Source organism: Cyrtonyx montezumae, unplaced genomic scaffold (assembly GCF_038088225.1).
Source record: "Cyrtonyx montezumae isolate F1298 unplaced genomic scaffold, pur_monq_1.0 scaffold_17, whole genome shotgun sequence".
In the NCBI taxonomy this organism is placed as follows: Eukaryota; Metazoa; Chordata; class Aves; order Galliformes; family Odontophoridae; genus Cyrtonyx; species Cyrtonyx montezumae.
In genome coordinates this window covers 6,059,755-6,070,334 of record NW_027071903.1, presented here as the reverse complement: position 1 = coordinate 6,070,334, position 10,580 = coordinate 6,059,755, and the positions used below count along the sequence as shown (strand labels likewise).

The window sequence follows — 10,580 nt, the reverse complement described above, 5'->3', positions numbered from 1 at the left end:
CTGTCTTCATCCCAGGCCTGTGCCTCTATCACATACAGATTTTACACTCTTGACAGGCAGCCCCAAGTCTGGGCAGTGCCCAGCTCCTGCAGACTGCAAAGAGGAGCATCCCAAGCCTTCCAGTTGCACCCCATCCAGTCCGCACATGGGAAGAAAGAACTCTCATGGTTCTCAGTTTGCAATTTTTTAGAATTTATTTCTTCAGATTTGTTAGTGGCTTTCACTACACCCTCTTGGAATTAGCTTAAATTAGGTGAAAGAAAATACATTCTAAAATCACAAGTACCATGTATTTGTAACAATTTATTGATAAAAAGAGCAGGAAAACACTTGTGATTCCACAGCTGTATTTTGATGGATGCTCTCCTCCTCACAAGCTATTACCACTAAAAGGAAGTGGAAAGAGGCAGTAGGAACGTCAGTCTCAATCTTCAAGATAAAAAAGTGGAATGAATATATAACATATTCTGACACCTATGACATATTCTGTATAACACCTTACCACTTTTAAAGTATTTACTAATTCTCCCCTCCATCTACCTTTTCAGAGGAGAACCATTCAGTTTTGATATCCATTAAGAGGATACCACAGTCTTGTTTGTTCTTGAAAGGCTGTTTATTTTTACCTGCATGGTTAATTATTGATATTTATTTACATGCCAATTTTGCACCTCCCTTCATTCTCTCCTTGCACTGTCATTATGACCACAAATTAGACATTAGTGAGTCAGAAAGTCAAGATTAAAATCTGCATTCTGGCCAATTAACTTTGACATCCGACTGTAAAAGGAAAAGGAACCCTCAGCAGCTCTCACAAATCTGTGTGTTCCCTCCTCCTTTCACTCCTCATTTGTTCTGTGAGCTGTACCCAAAACTCCATTTTGTGTTCTTTCAGTTTCTTAGCTGCCTTTTGTATTAGGTCTATCTCCAGGTATCTTTCATCCAGATCATACTGAGGCCAGTGTACCAAGCCTTCTCCGTTGGGATTTCTAGAAAAAAAATAATGAAAAGTTAGTCTAAGAAGAGAAACTATTTGCTTCAGTACGTATCTTAAATTCTGCCACGTTTATAGCAGCCACCACACTGCTGCTGTGCTTCAGGCAGCACAGACAGAACTTGAGCTGCAGTTAGCACTATGAGTCTCACCCATTTCTAGCAAAGTTAGTCCAGTACTTCATAACAGTTCTGCTAAGCTTATTTTCTTCCTCTGTAGCATTCCCTGCAAAGCAAGAGGAGAAATGGCATTGTTCAAAGATCAGTAATCAAAAAACAGCAGTCAGTCAATTCCAATAGACTGTAAACAATTCTACAGCAATGTGGATGATAATCTTGTTTCAAATCCCTTTCAAATCCAAACCATTCTATGAATCTACTTGTTACTCTGGGCTGTGGGAGTAACATGTGAGCAGAGCAGATGAATGATTCCATGAAAAGTAACTGTATGGTAACTGCTGTGTCACAACCTCAAGCACAGATTGAGCACCTGAAGAAAATATCTGTTCAGCCCTGGGAGCAAAGGTGAAGGTGATTTACCTGCTTGAACAGAAGGGGCAGAGCCTGTCTCCACCCCTCTTAGACCTCATTTAAAGACTGACTGCCAATTGAAAAAGCTCTCTTATTGTAGATTCTTCCTTTGTGGAGTTTCTTCCCTGTGAACCTTGTTCATCAGAGATGGCTGCCCTCTCATTTACTGTCTTTTGTAACACCTCCTTGTTTGTGCTGGTCTTTTTGTTTTTCAACCTTTACAAGTAATTGTTACTATCAACAAAAAATGCTGATTTTCATTCCAGTGTTACTGAACAAAATTGTATCCTGAAAATCCTCAGGTAATGATGATGATTTAAAAAGAATTGTTTAGCAAGCATAGATACATCACCAGCTAAGAATGGCTTTCCAAAGACAAAGGCAACCTCATTTCCATGGTCTGCTTTTACAAACTCTGGTACGACACCCGTGGCTGAGCTTGGTCGATGCTGAAATTCATAAAAGTAGACTGGGTGGCCAGCATCTAGCAGAAAATAAAAGAAAAAGGTGTGCTGGTGTTGCAAATGCCTGCCAACTATGATGATAAACTTTCACCACAAGCTGTTCTGAGGAAATGAAAACACTGTCAGATCTTCTGATAATGACGTGTGATACGTACATAATCTCCACAGACAAACTCAAGGATGGAAGACAACGTTTGTATGAATAGATGCTGAATTAGAGACTCACCTCTATGGTATCTAGCCACTTCAATAGCTGAGAAAACAAACATGATATCTCCTAATGCCTCAAGAAGGCCATCTCGCACCTGAGCACGGCTCTCTGCTTTCCCTATGTATTCGTTGAACACAAGATCAACAATGTCAGAAGTAACACTCTGAAATGAACAAGATAGACACATTTTATGATAATGAATATTAAAAGAAGTAACAGTGTAAATAGAGTGTGCCATCTGCATGTCCTTGGCTAGACCATAAACATTACCATCTTTCAGAGAAAATCCACTACTGTGCTCAAGTGTAACTCACAGTTCACTGAGGTGCACCTGCACCTAACATAGATGCTCTTAGGGAATAGAGATTTGCAAGATCACAAAGGTTGCCCACAAATATCTTTAGATAAAATGCAACTGGTGATGCTAATTAAAATATATGGACTCAGTTCTTCCTTTTGTGGAAACAACCCTCTTAAGAAAAAGAAATCCTGCTGGATTTCATAAAATCTGTTTCTTGCTGCAGATGCCCATAGCTGACTCCCTTTCAGAACAGTCCTGGGCTCTGCCGTTCCAAGATTATGATAGATCCCTATGGCTCTGAATGACCCTTTACAAGTACTGGCTATGCTTATCAAGTTCTTAACCCTTACCTATTAATCAGCATTTTTTTATGTTCAGCAGTTTTGGGAGAACACAAAGCAAGCAGAAAGCTGAGAGCTTTGTACATCACAGGGAAGGAAAACCTGTGAGGCCTACATGGAGGTCTCTTGGTGCCATTTTAAGCATCCCAAGGTGTCCTTTCTGTCCTCCACGTGAAGCTTCAGTGAAGAAGTAGCACAGCATTATTTTGGAAATGGTCTGTTACCTCAACTGATGATGTCAAGATGTTCTGTAACACTTGATGTGCCACTTCTTTGTCCAGACCTTCTGTAAAGTCAGGAAATTTCATCATCTGCAGGACAAAGAGTATACATATTTATGAGGAAATCTTATATCCAGAAACTTATATCTAAATAAAACCAGTATAAGTCTCTTACTTTTGGAATTACCCATCCAAATTCACAGTTATTTACTCCTATTATATATGGGACTGCATTGATTTCTTTTTGGGATAGTAACTGCTTGGGAGTCATTGGAAGGAATACACCATCCACACATGCACTGATGAACATAGTTGGCTGAAAACAAACAAAAAATAAACAAAAGAAATAAAGCTTTACATGAATTTTGCTTCTGGGAAACATTTTTACATTTTTGCTCTATTTCCAAAGCAAAACAAATACAATTTGAAATGTCATTAATATATAAGGAGTATAATATCACCTACCAGTTTTAGAGTTATCTGTTCTATCTCTTCCTCTGTTTTTTCTCTTAAGCACTCAACCAGTGCAGCTGAACTGGATTTTTCACAGCCTGCTGCAGCAGCAATTCTCTGCAATAAAAAAAAAAGTAGTCACATTTTTATGGACTAATTTTCCATTTTTTTCCCATAGAAAGGTTCAATTTGGTGCTGAGTCTGCAGTCCAGAGTGGGGGGCGGGAGGGGAGTCATGACTTCTCAGAAAGGTCCATCAAAGCCAGAAGTGTTGCAGGTTTAGATGCTGAGACACAAAGGTCTCATAACTGTTCACGTTGCGGGCTGAACAGAAAGACAAAATCTACTCCACCAAAATATCTTCATTCACTAACAGACCAAGGTAGTTGTTCTGGTAAGTAACAAACAGGGCTGAGAAGTCTGGATGGCATGAAGTAGCTAGAGTAATGCATACATAGAATATAACCATGTAGATGATAATAAAAAGAGCACATTGCACCCTTCTGAATTATCTGTAGTCTTTTTGATTGAAGTAATGTTATTTCTCAGCTGTCATTAGACAGAGAGATCTCAGTACAATACTTCCTCTTTAGCACCCAGATTAGCAAAACAAGGTCCCTAGAGGTTGCTTCTTACAAATGAAAAATTGAGTGGAATTAGACTCTTCTGTTTAATTATAACCAAGCTGAATAAACTTTTGTTTCTTTGTGCACATCTGGCATCAAAGAGGAGAGAAAGAGAACAGTATTTAGAATCTGGTGCCATTTTCCAGTCAGAAATAACAGCTCAACTTTTTCTGAAGACAGCATACATTACAGTATTTCTTTACATTTCATACTCATTCACTGCCTTCTCCCTCTCCTTCCTCAGTCTTCTCTTTCACTCAGTCATCTGTGGATATTTGAGTATTTGAAAACTTTCACTGAACATGTATTATTGCATAAAGGAATACTGTCTCGAATTAACATGGTTGAAATTCCTCAGGAAAAAAAAATTACTTCCAATTTTTGGAATAAACCATTGAAGATGTTCAAAATTATCAGAAAATTAAATATGCCACAGAATACCCACCTGTGCTTCCTGCTCAGGCTTTTCAGTGAATAAAATCCCGACTGATGTACCACTCTCAGAAATGGCATTATGGAACAAGCCCTTTGCCAGTGGAGATAAGGTCTGGAAAAAGAGCACCAACCAGACACAAGAGGAAGCATTACTGGAAATACATTCTGATCACTGACATAGAATTTCAATACCAGAAACTGCCTTCTTTTTTTTCTTTTTATAATGTCATAACACTGTTAGCCTGAAACCTCTTATCATAGTTCAGCTGTGCAAAGGTCTTTGGTGGCACTATCAGGGATGAGTTCATGTCTGCCCTTCCCCTTCCAAAGCATATCTCTTCCAAGACTTCATGGAACAACACTGCAAGCCAGATAGGCTTCACATATAACTGTGTCCAACAGACCGGCTGTGCTGCAGAAGGTTAAAAAACAACTGTAAGAGAGAAGACCAAAGGTGCAAATGGAATTCAGATTTGAAGAAAATAACATTTTGAGTCTAAACAACATGAGTTGGGTACAAAAATAATACTTCTGACAGTCAGAAGCTGCACTGTTATCCCACTGAATATCAGACCGAGGTGACGTGTGGCTTACCCTAAAGCCACCCATTTTTTCTCATGGACTTTCCATTAAGGTACTAAGAATGAGAGAGGACAGTGGGTTTTTTTCTCAGATAAATAACATTCATGTTTGTCGTGAACTTACCAGAGCAGATACACTGACTCCTCCTGCAGATTCTCCAAAGATGGTGACAGATCCTGGATCTCCTCCAAAATGCATGATATTTTCCTGAATCCACTGAAGAGCTGCCACTTGATCCAAATACCCCCAGTTACCACGAGCATGCTTATCGCCAGTGCTAGAAAGACAAAATAGGTTTGTTTAAATGTGTGATGTAAAAAGAAAAGACAACACGGAGATAAATACAGTCAGCACCATAAGAAATCGGCTGTGACAGAGCCTGTCTACGTAACTTCAAAGGAAATAGCTTGAAATGGGTTGAGATCAGAGCAGCAATCAAGCCAGAACAGACTCTGGTGCACATCTGGGACTTGTAAGATGTTCCCAACTGTTGCATGTGTCATTAAGATACACAGGGTTTACCTGCGAAAGCAAGTATTCCACAGGTCTTTTCACAAAAGATCTGCACACGTCATTTTGGAAATCACTTATCAAGAACAGACACAGCGTATCTTACCTAAAATATCCTAGAATACCCAGTCTGTACTGAATGGCTACAACAACCACGTTGTCAAATGCTGCTAATGCTGAACCATCGTAGCTTGAAGCTGCTCCAAGAACTAATCCACCTCCATGGATCCATACAAAGACCTGGAAGGGGAAAACCAGAAACAGTTCAGCACAGGGAAGAGACTTCCCTGTGATACAGACTAGATATGCTAGCTTGTGCTATTTCACTCATGAATCCTTCCTCAGGAAGCTGTTAGAAGCTTCAAGGTCAGGCTTAATCTGTCACATCAAATCACAGAAGCCACCGAGCTTGCTCGAGATGTTACAATGACTTTGCTTACCGGCAGCTGCTCCTGACTTTCTGTAGAAACAGGCGTGTAAATATTCAGGTACAAGCAATCTTCAGATGTCTGGAGACGAACTTTTTCTTTTCTAATGGTAACAGCATCGGAAACAAACTGTCCTACTATTTTGTCCTGTAGACACCTGCAAAAATAAGTGAAATAACAATCAAGAGAGATTAAAAGCTTTATAAAGATCAAAGCTTTGTAGTATAGCTTTTTTTGTAAGGCACAAATCTCCAGTGCATTTCTAGCATGCTGGCAACAGAAAACATACAATATTTTTTACTTTTAACACAATTTCTTCCAGTGAGTTGGCATTGGAAGCCCTGTAAAGAGAGGCCACAGTTCAGAGTTCTTTTTGACACTAAATATAGGTTTGCATTTTCAGAACATTACAAAAGAATACTTAGAGACAGATACAGCTATAAATCAATCCCATTGCAATGCACAGTAATTATTACTTAACTTCAGTATCTATTTGGATTGCAATTATTAGGCTGGAGGTACTGAAGAAAGGCAGTAGTACAAGTGGAGTTTCTTACATGGGACGCATTGGCATTTTATCCCAACAATTCCTCTGCTTCTTTCAGTTTCTGCTTCAAAGCTAAACAGCTTATAATCATGTCCAACTAAAGGCCAAATGCTCCCAAAGAAGCACACTGTCAGTCAGGTGCTGGTCCATATTAGCTCAGTTGTGATGCCTATTAGAGAGCACTCAATAAAAACAGAAGCTTATACAGATTTCTTTAGAAATGCATCCAATGTAACAGCTGTGAGAAGTGATGAGATGACACCAAGGAGTTTACCTTTGTAATTTTGATCACCTTCTGTATCAGCACCTTCAAACTGCAGGTAATATAAAATCATGGTGAACACAGATGTTTTTCTTGTTGCTTTACTTACATTGGTGGGTAGGAAGTGGCATCTCTGACACCTCTCCATGGCTCAGGCGGCTGGGGTTCAGAAAACCTCAATGGTCCAACAGGAGGCTTAGCAAAAGGAAGTCCCAGAAAGATATTGACACTCCTCTCAGCTGCATCTACTTTCATTTGGTATCCTCGGACAGCCCCATATTTGGTCACCACTTCTGGTTGCTCTGCTTTTGGCCCTGGGGGTGACGTGCACAAAATCACATCATGGACTGGTCTACCAGTAAGCATCTGAAAGCTTTCTCATAACTCAGGTGACCGGAATATGCACCTTCTGTTTGTTTCAACAATCTGCTTTCAAACAAAAGCCCTCAACAAACTCTAATTGCTGTAGCTAAAAGTTCGTTCAGCCTTCATTCTGAGAGTGTTCTCATGTATAATCTCCCTCAGTTACACCATGCCTACTGCATGTAACTTTCTTACTCTCCACACACATCAGTAACGTTGTGTAGATCAATGTCAATACTTAAAAGTCCATCAGATTGCACTCATTAAGAAAGGGCAATCCCTGTTTTAGAAAATGATCTGTGAATGCACAAAACATATTTGAGAATCTTGGGAGACCCGACAGATAAAGAGAAGTACTTCTACCATACGTGAAAAAAGTCCGGCACGCACAAAAGGTGTAAACATTCAGGTAAGATTTACGTTAATCTAAGCGTGAAGTTTCTCAGAATCACACAACCAACATGGCACATTGGAGTCCCTGACTCAGCAGACGCAATTTCACAATAAGAATTCAGTTCTGCTAGCTGTACATGAAAAGAAAAAACCCCACAAATGCCAGAAAAGAGATCACGGAAAGAAATGAAGAGCTCTTTGCTGCTCTTTGCTGCTCAGTACTCCGATAGGCTGGGACAGCCACACGTAAACAAACTGCACATGTGCTCCAACTCCTCACAGCAGGAAACAGTGACAAACATTTTGGAAGCTTACCGGTAGCTGCGAGTGCTGTGAGCCCAGCGGTGAGAATCAAGGACAGCAGCGTGTGCTTTTCAGTTGCCATTCTGCAGCGTACTCATGTTTACCTACTCGGTGTGCCACCTTTAGTACTCTGTGAAGTACAGCTGTTGCGCAAGGCAAACACTGATTGGGAAAAGCAGTGCTCAAGCTGTGAACCAAATCGGCCAGGGCCAGCCTTGAGCAACTCTCATGATGGCATGGCACTCCTCCAAGGGGAGCGTAACTCAGCTAATCCAGACATGGGAGTAGGGGAACTCTGACCTGTGCAGAATGGCCCCACAAGTTTCATACTGGCTGCCTAGGGCTCCTTACACCTCTTCATCACAGAACTTCAGGCAGCGAGGAGTCGCTTAAAAATGCACTGAAAGCACTCCTCATAACACCAGGAGACTCTTCCTGCTGCAGCGCCATTACCATCACCATCTTTAACAATTAAGTTGGGACTTATTTCACTACACGGTGAACAAATCAGGAAGAGTTTCCTACTAATGCTTATTTTTTCACAAAAGCAATACGGGAAAAATCCTAGCTTCTCCCTCAGGGTCAGTATTCCACTTGCCACTCAGTTGTGCGCATTCAAAATGTTTGGCCAGAATCTCACCATGCATGAGTTTTGCAACAGCAAAGAGTTTTATCAACAATTGCAATACAGGAGCCATATTCAAGGATTTGAGTAACAAGAACACGTTTAATCCCTCTAAAACATCAGGAGGGTTTATATCCATGTGAACTCACATCTGTCCTTAGGCGTGATATCATATTAAAGCAAGTAAGTGCTGAATAGAAGTAGACTGCCCATCTGTAACTAAGTGGCTCTGTTTGATTTTTGTTTCCACTCTCTGCCCTTCTTTCCCTGGCTATTTTTTTCTTCATATGTTTTTTGAGACCCTTTCTATATTGTACTGTTTCTCAAGAGTAAAGTTCACACCATGAAAACTGGGCTAATTTATTCTGCACCTTTCTTCATAAAGATATTGTCTGATCCATGTTTGCATTGATAAGGGCAAGGACTGGAAACAGGAGCCTGGAGCTCAAATACTGGCGCTCAGCATAAACTACCTGCCTCAGCTCACCTGTAACCCACAAACAAGGGGAGGAGCCCTTTGATACATGACCAGACATGTACTCCACTCCTTGCTTGCTCCTTTTGTTTAAGAAAAGCTTACTGATTTCCATAAGCATTATTTATTGCTATGTCCCGACTCTTCTGGTTTTCAAAAACACCGCCCTCTCCAATTTCCATTACTGTTCCCCTTCATTCACTATTCTGTCTTTCAAGCTTTACTTTTCAATCTTTCTCTGTTGCTCTTTCTATTTCTTGCTCAAGTACTCATTCCACAAAATGTCTCAGCCCATAACCCGTTTTCATCCCATTCCAACAGAAGTTGATATACAACTTGAGGGACAAAGGTAGCTGCCATCCTGAAATTACTGCTCGTGTAAATTGCTACACTTACACTCTTTGATCTCTCTTGCGCAATAAAGGAAATAAATGTGGACTGGATCTGCTCTGCCGTGGCTATGGAGCCTTTGGCCTACAGATCTACAAACTGGACTTAGATTCCTGCAAACGTGGAAGTCCTTACTCTAAGTGACGTACACTAAACTGGTGGAATCTGGAGACAGTGCTACATACCTGGCAAGTGGAATTCCAGAACCATGCCTGGCGTTTGATTTTGATGGAGAGCGTTGTGCAGTTTACGCTCCATCAGTGAACAATGCACAAGTCAGAGAGCGAGTCAGAAAAATCCTGCCACGTGAGGACATTTGCCTCTTGCACCCTAATGTCCTGCCACCTGTCTTGATTTCGGACGCTGAAAAATAGAGACAAATATCACGTTTATAGGTGCATAGCTAAAAGAGAGCCCACAAATACCTTTGGCTTCAAGTATGCACTGCACAAATGTTCAGAAATCTGCATTTTAAACAGGGTCGCTTTATCAGTTTCTCTTTAATCTCAGCCCCTGGTGAAGACTAAATGAAGCTGGAGCATATAAAAACCTGAGCTAGAGTCTACAAAGCTAGTGTTTGACAGTTGAAATGCTGTCCCTTTAACATGTGACAATCTCACACCGGGACACCTCCGGGATGGGACAGAGTTGGGAATATGGCTGGGATGGCTGGAGCAGCCTTGGGGAAATAAGCATGACGTAGGAGAGACGTTCTCTGCAACGCTGAAATGATGTGATCGAGACTTGTTCTTGGCAGTCCAAGTTCAAAAGGGCACTGGAGCAGTTCTGGTAAGTGAAATCTCAGTCCAGTCCTAGTAATGAAGGCCTGAGGCCCAGTGCTGAGAGATGCTCTGGAAGTTGCAGATGGCACAGAGCGCAGCCTAGCACCGTGTAAATAAAGCACCATGGAAAATACAGGAAGCACAGAACTAATGCTACCGCGGTTGATCCTTCTGCAGCAGTTACTGCTAAATTAAAAGGAAAGAAACTGGCGGAAGCTGAGACTTTCTCTCCTTTCCTAACATTTAGGAGCCATCTGAATTCCAGCACAGCACTACCGTTTCACAAGAGGTACCACAACAGTCAGAAATACACTGCTACCTTTCTCAGCTGTCCATCGCACTTAC

At 41.0% G+C, this 10,580-nt stretch overlaps 1 protein-coding gene across 2 annotated transcripts; it reads right to left on the bottom strand.

The window, feature by feature from the left end:
- Nucleotides 1-530: 530 nt before the first annotated feature.
- LOC136046569 (fatty acyl-CoA hydrolase precursor, medium chain) lies at nt 531-9,791 on the bottom strand. 2 transcript variants are annotated; one of them, XM_065733168.1, is made up of 13 exons: nt 9,639-9,791; nt 7,014-7,218; nt 6,108-6,252; nt 5,774-5,907; nt 5,281-5,434; nt 4,586-4,687; nt 3,528-3,632; nt 3,238-3,378; nt 3,066-3,152; nt 2,215-2,362; nt 1,877-2,008; nt 1,147-1,219; nt 531-989 (listed from the first exon to the last, which is right to left on the bottom strand). In XM_065733168.1, exons 1-13 carry the CDS (start codon nt 9,709-9,711, stop codon nt 812-814), a joined length of 1,677 nt encoding a protein of 558 aa, XP_065589240.1. In that variant the 5' UTR covers nt 9,712-9,791; the 3' UTR covers nt 531-811. The 2 variants fall into 2 exon arrangements, with proteins under 2 accessions (XP_065589240.1, XP_065589241.1); XM_065733169.1 differs by lacking the exon at nt 9,639-9,791 and adding an exon at nt 7,976-8,054.
- Between the last annotated feature and the right edge of the window lie 789 nt (nt 9,792-10,580).